Source organism: Andrographis paniculata, unplaced genomic scaffold (assembly GCF_009805555.1).
Source record: "Andrographis paniculata isolate CXL003 unplaced genomic scaffold, ASM980555v1 Contig62END, whole genome shotgun sequence".
NCBI classification, from domain to species: Eukaryota; Viridiplantae; Streptophyta; class Magnoliopsida; order Lamiales; family Acanthaceae; genus Andrographis; species Andrographis paniculata.
In genome coordinates this window covers 4060503-4076282 of record NW_026137598.1, presented here as the reverse complement: position 1 = coordinate 4076282, position 15780 = coordinate 4060503, and the positions used below count along the sequence as shown (strand labels likewise).

General features: G+C 26.1%; 1 protein-coding gene across 1 annotated transcript; it reads left to right on the top strand.

The window, feature by feature from the left end:
* The first annotated feature begins 11662 nt into the window (after positions 1-11662).
* On the top strand, positions 11663-15135 carry LOC127260579 (NAC domain-containing protein 35-like). Its single transcript, XM_051288351.1, has 3 exons — positions 11663-12472; positions 13334-14040; positions 14849-15135. Exons 1-3 carry the CDS (start codon positions 11951-11953, stop codon positions 14874-14876), a joined length of 1257 nt encoding a protein of 418 aa, XP_051144308.1. The 5' UTR covers positions 11663-11950; the 3' UTR covers positions 14877-15135.
* Positions 15136-15780: the final 645 nt, after the last annotated feature.

Sequence of the window (15780 nt, the reverse complement as noted above, 5' to 3'; positions counted from 1 at the left end):
GATTTCTAAAAGCAAAAACGCTAATAAATAATAAAATTTAAGTTGAAAAGCCACACACAAATAGAGTTTAAAAGTCTCAAATATAATTAGAATATCATAAATTGACTTTACTCCAATATATGCATTTTTTTCCCTTCGTACCTATATATATTTGATAAGAACCGACAAACTTAATAAATTCGAAATATATTTGTAAGTCTTAAAAATTTAACTCAAAATTATATTTGAACCCGTATCAAGTTAATGTATTTTATTCAAAAATATTTTAATAAATAAATAAAACTAACTAAAAAATAATCTAATAATTATATTATTAGATATTATATTAAGATAATATAATTGACATATTATTAATATATTAATAAAGTACGATTTAGGTTCGGATCGGATCATACCCTTAAACTCTGAACCTTACTCAGACCCGATTAGAATATATAATACCTAACTTATATCCGATTCAATATACAAATAATTGAATTCGACCCCAAATAAATTATGTTTGTTTTTGGAGTTTGGATTTTGAGTTAAAATTTAAATAGTAAAAAAAATTGAATTTGAATAATTGTATGATATGATATAAATAAAGATTGATGCGATATTTTGAATATAAAATTAATTTTTAATATAATATAAAAAATAAAAATAATAATAAGTGTTTGATCTGATATTTTTGAAGAAAAAATATTATATAAACAGTGAAAATCTAACTAACTCCATCAAACAAACACACCCTAATTCAATTTTGGATCTACCGGGACTCTTGTCATCATTAGGTATGTAAATTAATCCTATATTTAACATATTCTTGAAAAATTTAAACTATTTTTTATTGAATACTTGAATTAAAAATTAAAAATAAATGAGCAATAGGCTTGTTTCATGTATTCTCTTTGTTTATTTGGATTTTTTTTATGTTAAATATGAAAAAATATATAGATAATATAAAAAATAATAGTATTTTATATTGAATAGTTAATTTTTTAAAATAAATAAAATATATTCCCTCAATCCGTCTGTAAGGGTCACATTTACGTTTTGCGTCATTGTATAAATTTTTTTATCATTCTTACAAAACACTAATGGAATTAATTTTTTGCAATTTTTCTTAATTTGTACTACGTTTTGATATAATAATTAATATTCAAATATCAAGACATAAAAAAAAATAAATGAGACATTTAGAGCCAGAGAAATGTCGTATTATATTTTTATAATATTGATCGAAAATTATATTACCAAAAAAATAATTGGGTGGACACAAACCCATTATTACAACATTACTATGAGAATAATAATGAAAATTTTAATTATCAATGTCATATTATTTTCTTTTTGGTAAATATCCAATTAAAAGCATCACTTGTTAGAATTGGACTTATATATATTTAAACCATGCTAATTTCTTCACATAATATCCATAAAAAATTTATATTATACGTAATTTATATTAATATAATTAAAAATACTCTCTCTAACTAGAGCAGTCAAAATAGATTGAGTCCGTCGGGTTGGTCCCCTTGTCTTCCTTTTAAGGATGATTGGATTGTGATTTTTTAAGCCCGTTAAAATGCGGGCCTAAATAGGCCAACCCGCGTGGACCGCGTGTTGAGGGTAGGTTAGCCCGCAATGGGGCAGATTAGCCTGCTGGTCAAGTAAATATAAGAATATATTTTAATTTTATTTAAATTACAAATATATCATTATAAATACAATTAATTTATAAATAACATATAAATAGTAAAAAATATTAAAATCATCTTGTACACTTTATTTAACAAATATCATTAACTTAAATAAATTATCAATATTGTCGTTGTTTTTCTTTTCTAACTATGTTATTCATGGCATTATTATTTGTTTCGATTTTTCATTATTTGTTTTGTTCGTCTTCTATTTTATTATTTTATAATTTTATAAATTCATAAAATTAATTATGATTTTTTTTAATGGAGTATTTCTTATTATTAATTTTTTTAAATAAACCAATTAATAAAATTTCAAATTGAGAATTTTTATATTTGTTATTTATTTTAAAATATTTATTATTTAAATTCTACAATAAAACTATTTTTAGCTATTTTTAAATATTAATTACGTAAATATTTATAATATTAATATTCTTTTAATATTTTTAAAAAGCCTGTGGGCTAGCTCGCTTAGCTCGCCACCCACCGGCGGGTTGGATTGGGCTGATGAAATTTTGATCTGCTCCGCCGCGAGTTGGCCCGCAAACAACCCGCTTATTTGCGGGTTATGGTGGGTTGTGGGGCCAATCGGTTCCACTAACCCGTTTTAACAGGTCTACCTCCGTCTCACATACCATGTACACATTTCTATTTCGGTATGTCTCACTTATTTTGTCACTTTCATTTTTTTAAGAGAATTATACACTTTAATCTCATTTTAAAATTTTAAATTTATAACTTTTTGTAATTTTAATTACACTAATTAGTTATCTTAATCTAAAATTATTTTTACTATACGATAATTATTTTTACTAATATAATTTTAATTATTTACTAATTATATCCCTACTAAATTATCGTATTTAAAGTAAAGTGAACATAATATCGGTAACGGATGGAGTATAATACAAGAATGAAGGAGACATGACATATACGTATGGAACATATGACATATATACGTCTATAAAATACATGACACGACACACGTGTGATAATTTTTTTTCAAATAACACCAATTCAAGAATTTAGAAAACATCATCATGGATTCAAAAAATACACAATCTAAATATATAATACTCGTTCTATCCACCAATCTAAGGGTCACAATTATCTTTTGCGTCATTATACTTAACATTAAAAATATTTTTATATTTATATAATTTTTTGTACAAATGTTTTTCTATTAGTATTATAAAATACTATGAAAATATTTTTATAATTTCTTTTAATTTATATTATATTTTGATATAATAATTAATATTTAAAAATCAATATATAAAAAATAAATAAAATCCTCGAACATGACGGAGGCACCGTATACTTTTATTTCACATAGTGTGTGTGGATATATGAACTAGATCAAAATTACCCAAAAATAGAGGCATGAAGAATCCTTACAGCAAAAGGATTGATCGGACGGTTGCCGATTCATCAAACCTCAACATGTCACAATCGTCGGGGATCGCGCCGTCGAATTTCCATGCAATCCCTTCTTGCCACGTATACAAAAACTACTACTACTATAATGATAATAATAATAAGTTTGTACTCCCTTTGTCTCACATAATTTATTGATATTTTTTATTTTTGTTTGTCCTATATAATTTTTCATTTTCTTTTTTGAAAATATAATTATATACTTTAATTATATTTTAAACTTTATATTTTATAATTTTTTAATCTAAATTAAAGTATTTAATTATTTTAATTTTAATCTATAATTATTATTGCTATACAATAATTATTTTTACTAATACACTTTTTATTTACTTAATAATCATACTTTACCTAAATTATGATATCTACAGTAATCCAAATTAGCATAATTATTTCATTATAGAAAGTAGCCAATAAGAAATATGAGCTCATAATTATTATGCATATCTTTTTTAAGTACTAATAGTAATACTCCTTCCGTCCACAGATAAAGTATACATTTACTTTTGACGCGGTGTTTAAGAAATAATAGTATTTTAATTATAGTGGGTAGTTAAAAGTAGTATAATGACATTTTTGCCCTTATTTTTTGGTATAAAAATAATGATGTGATATAAAGTAAGCATATTTGTGAAAAAAATGAGATATTTAATAAAATATTTATTTTGTAATTGAACATCCAAAATAAAAAATGATATACTTTCTAACTTGACGGAGGAAATATAATTTCTTTTTGAATTAATTATTTAGGGTTGGCAACCGCCAAACTGGTCGAGGCCACGGGATTCTCGTGGGGCAGGTGTTATTGTTAATGGGCCCCATCTCTAGAATGGCCCAATTCAAATTTCTCTCATTTACAATTATATATAATAAAATAAAAATAAAATAATATTCTATGTTAAAATATACTCTTTTTATTTTACATATAATTTTATATTTTTTTATTTTTATCCGTTTTATATCTTAAGTTCACTTTTTTTTTTTAAGGAAGAGTATTATACATTTGAATCAAATATTAATTTTATAATATATATATATATATATTATTAGATTGATTAGTTTTTTAATTTTAATATATGGTTATTTGTATTATATTGTAATTAATTTTATTAATATATTTTAAATTTTTAATTTATTACAATAATAGTTATAATAATCTTAATATATAATTATTTGTGTTATATTGTAATTAATTTATCTAGTACATTCTTAATTATTTGCTAATTATACTCTTTCTAAATTTTAATTTTATAATTTATAATTTTTTTAAAAATTTTAATTTATTAAATAATAATTATTTTAATCTTAATATATAATAATTTGTATTATATTATAATTAATTTTACTAATATAATTTTATTACTTGCTAATCATATTCCTCCTAAAATTTTCAAAATAATAATATTTTTAATTCAAAAAGATAAGAAAATCATTTGAACCAAGTTCAAATGATTAAATTTCTCTTCATATTTATTTTTATTTCATTGCCATTACACATTAAAGTTGTTAAATTAATAAAATATATACACATATAACAAAATTAAAATAAATTGATATAGTCAATGATAATATAATAAAATTATAAAATTTAAAATATTAATATATAAATGTTACAAATTATTCTAATGGATGAAAAATCGGTATTGTATTAATGCTATGTGGAAAATGAGGCTAAGACACAACACTAATGTGATTAAAGATGACAAGAATAAAGATGAAAATAATATATTTTTTAAACTAATAGTATAATATTTGTGTTTTTATTTAATAATTTGAATATATTTTTTTATTTATAATGGTGTTTTCTATAAATTTATAAAAATTATATTACCTCCGTCCATCACCAATCTATCCGTTTACTTTTTGCATGTTAATATTTGAATATTAATTATTATATCAAAACGTAATATAAATTAAGGAAAAACGACAAAAATATTTCTATTAGTGTCTTATAATACTAATGTAATGACATTTGTACAAAAAATTATACAAATATAAAGATATTTTTAATGTTAAAAATAATGATGCCAAATACAAATGGATATATTTACAAAAATATATACTTCATCCGTCCGTCTCTAAGGGTCACATTTACCTTTTGTATCATTATACTTAACATTAAAAGTATCCTTATATTTATTTGTATAATTTTCTATACAAATTTCCTTCTATTAGTATTATAAGACACTAATAAAAGTACTTTTGTAATTTTTTCTTAATTTGTATTACGTTTTTATATAATAATGGGTAAACTGATTTTTTAGTCCCTTGGACCACTTTATCATTTTAGTCTCGTAACAGGAAGTTGTCTTAAAATAGTCCAGTAAGTGAATTTTTTTTTCAGTTTAGTCCTCAATGCTTACGTGACATCCTGCGCGGCATGCTAGCGAGCACGTGTCGGCCAGATCAGCGCCACATGACTAACACGTGTCTAGCACGTGGATATTTTTAAATTTTTTTTAAATTTATTTATTTTTAATATAAAAAAAGTTACAAATATAAAAATAAAAATAAAATATAAAAGTTAAAAAATTAAAATAAAAAATTAAAATAAATAAAATAAAAAATAAAAATTATCCGTATATCGTCAAGTCAAGCAACGTGACCTTTAATACTTTATATATTAGTATATTTGTTAATTATTTTTTTATATTTTATATTTTATTTTTAATATAAAAAATATAAATTATCCATGTAGCGACCACGTAGCGCTGACATGACGGACATGTCAATAATTTTTTTTAATTTTTATATTATTTAATTTTATTTTTTATATATTTTATATTTTTAATTAATTTTTTTATTTAAAAAATAAAATTAAAAGATATACATAAATTATCCACATAGCACGTAGCGCTGACTTGACGAACACGTAATTATTTTTTTAATTTTAAATTTATATATTTTTTATTTTTTTTATTTTTTATTTTAAAAAATAAAAATTATCTACGTGGCAGACACGTGTCAGCCAAGTGGTGTTGTTCTGGCCGACACATGTCTGCCAGCATGCCATGTAGATGCAACATAGACATTGAGGACTAAACTGAGAAAATTTTTCACTTACGGGACTATTTTAAAACAACCTCCAGTTACGGGACTAAAATGATAAAAGAGTCTAGTTACGAGACTAAAATAACATTTTAATTAATATTCAAATATCAACACACAAAAAATAAATAAAATCCTTAGAACTAGACGGAGGTATTAAAAATAAAATTAAAAAATAGTTATATATATACAAAAAAAAAAAAAAAAGTAAAAAAACTTATTAAGGGTGTGTTCTTATATCAAACTTCACCAAATTTCTACTATTCATTCAAAATTTATTAACATAACACTGTTACTATTCTATTATTTATATATATATATATATCATATTAAATAATTACTATCATATATTTCTCATCTATTTAATTACTATATCTAAGCCACACTCAAGACTTACTACCTATATATATATATATATTCACTACTAATTTAATATTTAATTAAAATGAATATATCATAAATATATTTAAGGTATATTTCTTTTGATGATTTCGAAAAAATTTAGTTTGAGTCTAGTATTAAAAATAATATATAATAGAATATTTTGTAAAAAAAAAAAAATATCGCATAATTCAAGCAGTAAAACTTGGGGTTTTAATGCAAACAAAACAAACCTTTGGAATATATTTGTTTATATATATTTATATGTGTATATATATATATATATACATGTATGAGTAATATATGCATATCTTACTCTAAAATTCATGGTGCAAAAATAAATTTAAAAATATAGAATGATCTCTGTATACTTGTGACTACCTTTTGTTATAAATTGACAAATTTGTCCTTAATTGTATGGTAGAGATTAAAAGTAACAAATGAATAATAAAAAAGTAGGACATTAGTTTGTGAACGGATTGAGTAATATATACGTGTTGGATGTCTCTAGTGTTTGTCTATTTAGTCTATATATATATATATATGTGTGATATATATGTGTACGTATATATATATATTGATAATATTTTATCTTTGAAATTAATATATGATCAAAATTTACTCTAAAACATTATTTTAAGGCTGAAATTATTATATTCAAAATTTATTTTTCACACAAAGTATTATCTTTATATCCCATTTCTATTTATAAATAATGATTTAAGTGCAATTGAGCATATATATATATACATTATAATATTTAGAATGTAAAGATATGTTTGGTTATGTTTTAATTTCACATTATTACTATTTCTAAAACATATCACATTTAATATAGATATATATTACACGAAAAAACTATTTTGAATTAATTTTTATTATTTTCAAAATATTTTAAAAGATCAAAGGAATAATTAGAATATGTATATATTTTTCTTAATTTGTACTACATTTTGATATAATAATTAATATTTAAATATTAATATGCAAAAAATAAATGAGACTCTTAAAGTCGGACGAATGTAGTATACACTAAACCTACCAAATACCCCATTTGGGGGCCATCCACCCATATGTGTGTGTGTGTGTTAGAAATGAGAATTCCTAGACAATGCTAGAATGCTCTTGAGAAATATACACACATACATACTATTAAATATTAGACATAACAATATCAAGAAATGAAATGAAAATGAAAGAAACAAATGATATATAATTAATGAGTCAATGTATGTATAGTAGATTGTGACAAAATAAATTGGGTAGCTATAAATGTGAAGTTGGTAGCAAATTGATCAAGATTTGATCCCAAATTTGATAATTTCTTGTGTTATACTCTCTCCCTCCCGGTCCAAATGGGCTCTTTGGGATATTATAGTAGATTAAGAAATAATAGTATTTTATTAGTTATTGGAAGTGTGTAAGAAGTTTTGATAATTTTGACATTTGACTTTATGTAAAAAGTAATTGTATGTGTAACGATATCTTTGTAATTTAGGTGAAAATTAAGGGTATTTTGGTATCAGTGTATGATTACTTTTACTAAAATAGAAAAAAGATACTTTGTAGTGAGACGAAAATAGTAAATTTGGTACTTTGAGTTGGAACGGAGAAAGTATTTGTCTAATGCAATCCAACCAATTCACCATCAAGATTTCGAGATTGTATTGCAGTTGGAAGACAAGACATATTGTAATGACTTTAGGGTTTGCTTATTATATATTTAATCATCATTTGTCTTTTATTACACGTTACTAACTCATTTTTTTCTAGTTACTAACAACAAATATCTTACTTAATTAATTCAACGTTTATATATTTATATATATAATGATTCGTTTGAGTTGGAGCGCGAGGGGTGAGGTCTTTTTCGTTGAAATTGTCATCTTTCTATACATATGTAGATGCATCTCGCGAGTATGGACAAGTTGAATCGCCAAGTCAACTAATACGTTGGCAAATACTTATTTTTGCCTTTATGCGCGTTAGACCAAAAAAATTAAATAAAATATATAAATAAATTATAATTTGTTTTTACTTTACAAATGTTCGATAAGAAATTAAAAGAAAAAAGAAGAATTCTTTATATATAACATACACTCCCCCGCCATAAAATAAAAAAATAAAGTAGATATATTTTTAGACGACGACTAAAATAATTTTTCTTTTCCTATGAGAGACAAGGGTTGGCTTTTTGTCATGCATGACATAAGGTACATGGTTCCATGATATCCTCTTAATAACTTGGGTAAAAATAATGCATGTGATCGATATATTTGTTAAATTCAATTACATTTACACGAGCTACAATGAGTACAAAATGACAATCTTTCACACGGTTTGTTTGTAGGTTTTTGAAAAATTGATTTGAGTCGAAAATAGTAAAATTTTGAATTGGATTAATTATCGGATGTACTATAAACATGTTTATTGTAATGTTTTGAATGTAATTAAAATTGATTTTTAATATAATAAAAATAATAAAATATAATTGTTTGATTTGATTTTTTTTAAGATAAAAATATATATATATAGTAAAAAGTAAAACTTAGGTTTAAAACTCACAAACAAATACTCCATCCGTCCCATATAATTTGTCCATATTTTTTATTTTCGTCCGTCCCACATAATTTGTCCCTTTCTTTTTTGGAAAATTACTTATACACTTTAATCATATTTTAAAATTTAAAAATTAATTTTTTTTAATCTTAATTAAACTATTTAGTTATCGTAATCTTAATCTATAATTATTTTTACTAATATATTTCTTAATTACTTACTAATTATACTTTACCTAAATTCTCGTATCTACAGTACGTAATACACCCATATTCCATGGGACGGAGAGAGTACAAATTACTTTTATAATACACTCAAATACATACACATACATATACATATAACTAAGAAGGAACAAATAAGTTGATAAAATTGTAAGGTTGCAATGGATGATATATGACAAATTGATTATTAGATTGCACAGAAGTAAACACACAAAGAAAAAATAAAATAAAATTGAAAAAGTATTTTATGTAATTGTCATTATGAGGAAGAAGATATCAATGCTCACGGACTTCTCTTGACTTTGCAGATCACACACACACATACACATATAGATACATAACATATATATATATATATATACACACTCAAAGTTTGAGTAGCTTACAACACTTAAATCTTAAATAGGATAAAAATAAAAAAATAATAATTTAAATTAAAAAAAAAAAAAAAAAAACTAGAAATGATGAGTGGTATGTTTGGTTGTAATTTAAAAATGATTTTTTTTTTAGAAAAAAAAAATTAATTTAAATAATATTTTATAAACATGTACCACTACAATAAAATATTATTTTTGTAACGAAATTTTCTCCTCCCTAAATCTATTTTTTTCGTTACTAATAAAATTAGAGACGGAATTAAGGATGGAATTACGTTAGCTACGTGAATTTTAGCGACAGAATTCCGTTACAAATATACTATTTTTTTTTTGTAGTGAAATACTTTTTTCGTCCCTTAACAATCTATCTATTTTTCCATTTTAGTCCGTCCCATAACAAAGTATTCATTTTCTTTTTTTAATAATTGTACTAGCTAACTAACATTACAAATATCCTTCCAATTTACAACATATTACACAAATGTCATTACCTTTATATCATACCATACTAATAGGGTTAATTTAGTCCTTTTATCTTTATTTCTACTTTATCCTAATATAATACTAATATTTTTAAAACTCCGTGCAAAAAACAAATAGATATATAGATATGGGACGAAATGAGTAGTATTTATTTTGATTTAGGGATGAAACCAAACAAGGAATTAAGCACAATTAAAACACAGCACGTCAAAATTAAAATACGTAGTGATTTGTTTGTCATAAATTATAGACACACTATTATATTTTCTAGAATCCATACCTATATATAAATAATTAAAATAATTACTCTGCACATTAGATATAATTAATTCAATTTGACTTCATATAATTTTATACAGAGGTAAGCAAAATATTTGAAATTCGAATATTCAATCTGAATCTGAACTAAACTCAAATTTAGATTTTGGTTTGAATTATTAGCTCCAATTCATTAATTAACTTATGGGGATATTTTAGGGTTTGTTTTGTCGCAATTTGAAATTATTTTGAGTTTTTGTTTAAACAATATTTTTATGTGATATTTTGTGAGAAAAATAATATATTTTATTAAAATATGTTGAGTAAATAATATTAATTTGAATTTGAATTTAGAAAAAAATAAATAAATAATTTCTTAATTGAAAGGATCTTGCATTTATCAGTGCGTGCACATAGAAAATGTGCTCCTCTTCAAAATTTAAAAGAAAGATTTCTACTTTAGAATTAAGTGGCAACATTTATTACATAAATATACCCTTCAATATATATATATGTATATATTTCTTTTATCCCAAAAAGAAAAAACCAATATGATCATTTATTGAGTATATTAAATTTATTGGGTATCATAGAAAAATATATATATATATATATATATTTAAACGAGCCCATGATGTCATCATATCATATACTAAAAGACAATATATAAATATATATATTCTCATTCTCTCCCTATCTCATTTTGTTCATTTGTTTACTGTCCATATATTAATATTTTATTTTTTTTTTATATAAGAGGTCTAATAACTATTATTTTTTTTTTTAAACATAAATTTTATATTTTTACTCTACATTCATTTATTACTTTTAATCTCTACTATACAATTAAGGAAAAATTTGTCAATTTATAATAAAAAAAAAATAATCACTACTTTAAGATAGTAGAAATTAGACAGAGAGAGTATTATTCAAAAATAAAAAAAATAAAAATCTCCACCTCAATTAATTTCACGTATTTTCTAGCTCCAAACCCACCGCAATGACTAACAAGTAATTAATTTATATGTCCCTAATATATACATATTATTATTTTATGCCATGTCCCTTTCTCATATTTAACACCCTTATAATTACAACCTCTAATTATAAAATTCCCTCAACATATATTTATTTAATTTTGCAAATTACACACACCTTTCTATATCTCTCACCACTTGTCTACAAACACAATTGAGCCTACACTCCCCTCTCTCACTCTACAATAATTCCATGTATATATCTCAATATTATTCACAAATAAAAAAGCCCACATAGAGAGAGAAAAAAAAAAAAAAGAGAGAGAGAGAGAGAGGAAAGAAGATTACAGGGCAACACTCACACACCCCCAAAAACCCTATTCAAGAACAAGAAGCAGATACATATACATATTTATATATATTAATAATTGAAGATGAGATAAAGAAGGAAGCTAGGTAGGTGATCGATAGATCCATCAAGAAATCTATATATATACATACATATATATATATATAAGGCAATGATTGGTTCGATGGAGGATGAGGATCGAAGCAGCAGCAAGCAGAAACAGCAGCAATTAGGTTTAGACGAAGAAGAAGATGAAGAGCAAGAACAATCAGAGATAGTGATGCCGGGATTCCGATTCCACCCGACGGAGGAGGAGCTGGTGGAGTTCTATCTCCGGCGGAAGGTGGAGGGGAAGCGGTTCAGCGTGGAGCTCATCACCTTCCTCGACCTCTACAGGTACGACCCCTGGGAGCTCCCCGCCATGGCCGCAATCGGAGAGAAGGAGTGGTACTTCTACGTCCCCCGCGACCGCAAGTACCGGAACGGCGACCGGCCCAACCGCGTCACCACCTCCGGCTACTGGAAGGCCACCGGCGCCGACAGAATGATCCGCAGCGAGGCCAACAGTCTCCGGTCGATCGGCCTGAAGAAAACCCTCGTCTTCTACTCCGGCAAGGCCCCCAAAGGCATCCGAACCAGCTGGATCATGAACGAGTATCGTCTCCCCCTCCACGACACCCAACGCCTCCACAAGGCCAGTCCCCCTAATTCATTTCATCTCATTTCCCCTAATTTTGATTGATTGATTCATTAATTTCAAAAACCTAGAATCTAGGGTTTGTTCTTGTTCTTGTTCTTTTTTTTTTTCTTGGGAGAGGGATTTGGGTTTGGATTTTAATTAGGTATTATTAGGGTTTTGATTGTTGAAGATAAGTTTTTTATATGGTGAATAATTATTAGCAAAAAAAATTGATGCAAGGAAAAAAGAAAAAAAAAATCAAATCTTGTAAATTTTATCAAAATTTATGTGTATTAGCAAAAAAATTGTGTAAATAAGTATTAGCAAAAAAAATTGATGCAAGAAAAAAAATATATATCAAATCTTGTAAATTTTATTAAAATTTATGTGTATATATATAATAGGTTTCATTTCATCCCAATTAACATTACAAGAAATAAGTATATTTGTAACAGAATTTCGTCTATAAAATTCACATAGTTAACGTAATTTCATTACTAATTTTGTCTCTAATATCATTACTAATGGCAAAAATAGATTTAGGGACAAAAAAATCTAATTACAAAAATAATATTTTCTTATAGTATAATTTGATTGATGATGATGATCCCAATGTTGCAAAACCCTAATGATACCTAAGTTAAAGAAGATTTCATTTAGTTCTTGATCAGCTATGAAATTTTAAATTTTTTTGAAATGCTTGACCTTAAATGCTGAGAAAAGACAGGAACATATGAAATCCGTGAACCCCATATTCAAATTCAAGTACCCCTCATTCAATAATATTAATTCCCAAAAATCTTACAACAAATGTTACTAAAATCTCCAAAAACTCCATTGTCCTAATTAACTCTTTCCATTTTCATATTTTTTCAGGCTGAAATCTCCCTTTGCCGAGTCTACAAGCGCGCCGGCGTAGAAGACCACCCGACCCTCCCCCGATGTCCTTCCGGCCGCGCCACCTCATCCAAGGCCTCACATTCATCCAAGAATGTCCACCACACAACCACCAATTCGCCGGCATTCTTACACGGTGGATCATCATCGTCAAATGCTAATAAAGTAGGCGAGTCGAGCCCGAGTAGCAGCACAGACATAGGCACCACAATTGCCCTAAATAGCCCCAACAAGAACAACCCTAATTTCCAAAATTTCAATAATCCATTGCTGCCCTCCCAACTCATGTCTTCTTCCAACATAATAAATCATCCAGCTGGAGATTTGGATGATCAAACCATGATTTTCTTACAGTCCAAACATAATCCTCCTGCAGTTCTTTCCCAACCTAACTGTAATAGCATCTTCTCCACCACGATGATGATGCCGGCATCTCAACAAATCGATGATCTTCATAAGCTCGTGCACAGCATTCAGAATTACTCAACTCATCATCACCAGATTAGTACATTGCCTAATATTCATCATGATCAAAATCATAACCCTCATCAGTATTCTGGTCTTCTTCAACAATTCTCAGCTATGCAGCCGCCGCCACTGCCGCCTAATATTTCTCCGACTGCCGCCTTCCAGTGGGACTGGACCGCCATGTCAGAGACAAGCAAGGACTTCACCAATCTATTCAAGTAACAACACAATATATATATATGAAGTTCTTGATAATCAATTATTAACACTGCTATAATATGATCGATGTGCTAATGCTGATTACCTATCTATATATATATAATTCATTATATATGATGTTTTTATGTCTATAATTAAGTGTTGATGATTCTTGATGCTAAATTAAACTTGGTGTTACGGGCCAGCATTAGAGGAGTTCAATTACATTGGTGCTGATTTTAATTATTTCTTGCTAGGGTTTCTGGAAATTATTAATTTGTGGGAACATTTTGGTTTTTCATATGATTTGGTCATCAAAATTTGGGAAATTAATTAATTAATTTATTCTACTTATATGATACTAAGGGTATGTTTACTAATTAATTAAGGTGGATTGTGTGAGTTTCTTTAGTTTTTTTGTGGGATTATTTAATCTTTATGTGTTGGTTCAACTATATATATATATATATATAATATTTTTCATCTTAAATCAACAATGTGCTTGGTTATAATTAATCACATTTACACTGAACTGAACCCTTTATTCCTTTTTTTGCTTACACAAATGTTATAATTATTCTTATGCATAATATACCCACACACATATATATATATATATTGTTTAATCACCCATTGTATGTAATATTGAAGAATTTTTATTCAAAATTATTAGGTATGTTTGGTTTTGGATTCTTTATTTAAGTATTGTTTTAAATAATATTATAACATACTAATGTTTTATTTGAAAAAAATAGTATTCATGCATCCTTCACAAGTAATATCATTCAATTCATTATATATATTTTTTTATGACGAGGAAACCCGCAGCCGCTACTCGAAAGAGTGCACTGGGTAACCCCGGCCGAATCTAATATCCTACAAATTAGGCGAATTGAACCATGTGTGGCAGGTGACCCGAGGACCCATGACTTCGCGGTCACACGTCCAATCTCCGCACCACCAGACCATCGCCATTGCCATCGCTTACGAGACGAGAATATATGGATTTTTGTTTGGTAAACTGATGGAGTATGAATATAATCATGGAGACAAAAGAAAATGTCTGTTAGTCATATGTGTGTGTTTATGTCTTTGTAGAATATTATACTCATTAACTAAGACTAGCAGAAGACTGACTGTTCAGAAAGAAATTGGGACCCCGTTTTATATATATATATATATATATATCACAAGGCACACACACTCAAATTAACATGCATACGATAAAAACAAATGAGACAAATGAATAATAATGCACCCAACTAAAAGTGTGTTTATTTTGTGTTTTTGGTTTGACGAGAAAAAAAATTTTATATGAGATATGGAAAATTGTGTAAGTAGCATAAAATAATGAATATGTGTAATAATATTATTCGCGGTCGTAAATCCACTTCACGCTATCAATTCGGCTACTCTTTACACATAACTTTACTTACACGACATATTGCATGTCGTTCGTACTTTCTGTCCGTCCCACGTACCATGTCACTTTCTTTTTTTGGAAAATGATTACACACTTTAATCTCATTTTAAATTTTTTAATTTTATTTTTTTTAAAATTTTAATTAAACTAATTAGTTATCTTAATCTTAATTTATAATTATTTATATTATAGGATAATTATTTTCACTAATACATTATTAATTATCTACTAATTACACCCCTCCTAAAATACCGTGTCTCAGTGTAGCAGACATGGTATCTGGGACGGAAGGAGTAATTAATTAATCACCTTTTGTTTTTTGTATTATTTATTTATT

What these genes read in the sequence shown, in the direction of transcription:
- LOC127260579 (XM_051288351.1), top strand. Translation starts at nt 11,951, where the DNA reads ATGATTGGTTCGATGGAGGATGAGGATCGAAGCAGCAGCAAGCAGAAA. An exon ending in ACACCCAACGCCTCCACAAG is followed by an intron (nt 12,473 to 13,333) that starts GCCAGTCCCCCT and finishes ATATTTTTTCAG; the next exon opens with GCTGAAATCTCCCTTTGCCG. An exon ending in GACTTCACCAATCTATTCAA is followed by an intron (nt 14,041 to 14,848) that starts GTAACAACACAA and finishes GGAAACCCGCAG; the next exon opens with CCGCTACTCGAAAGAGTGCA.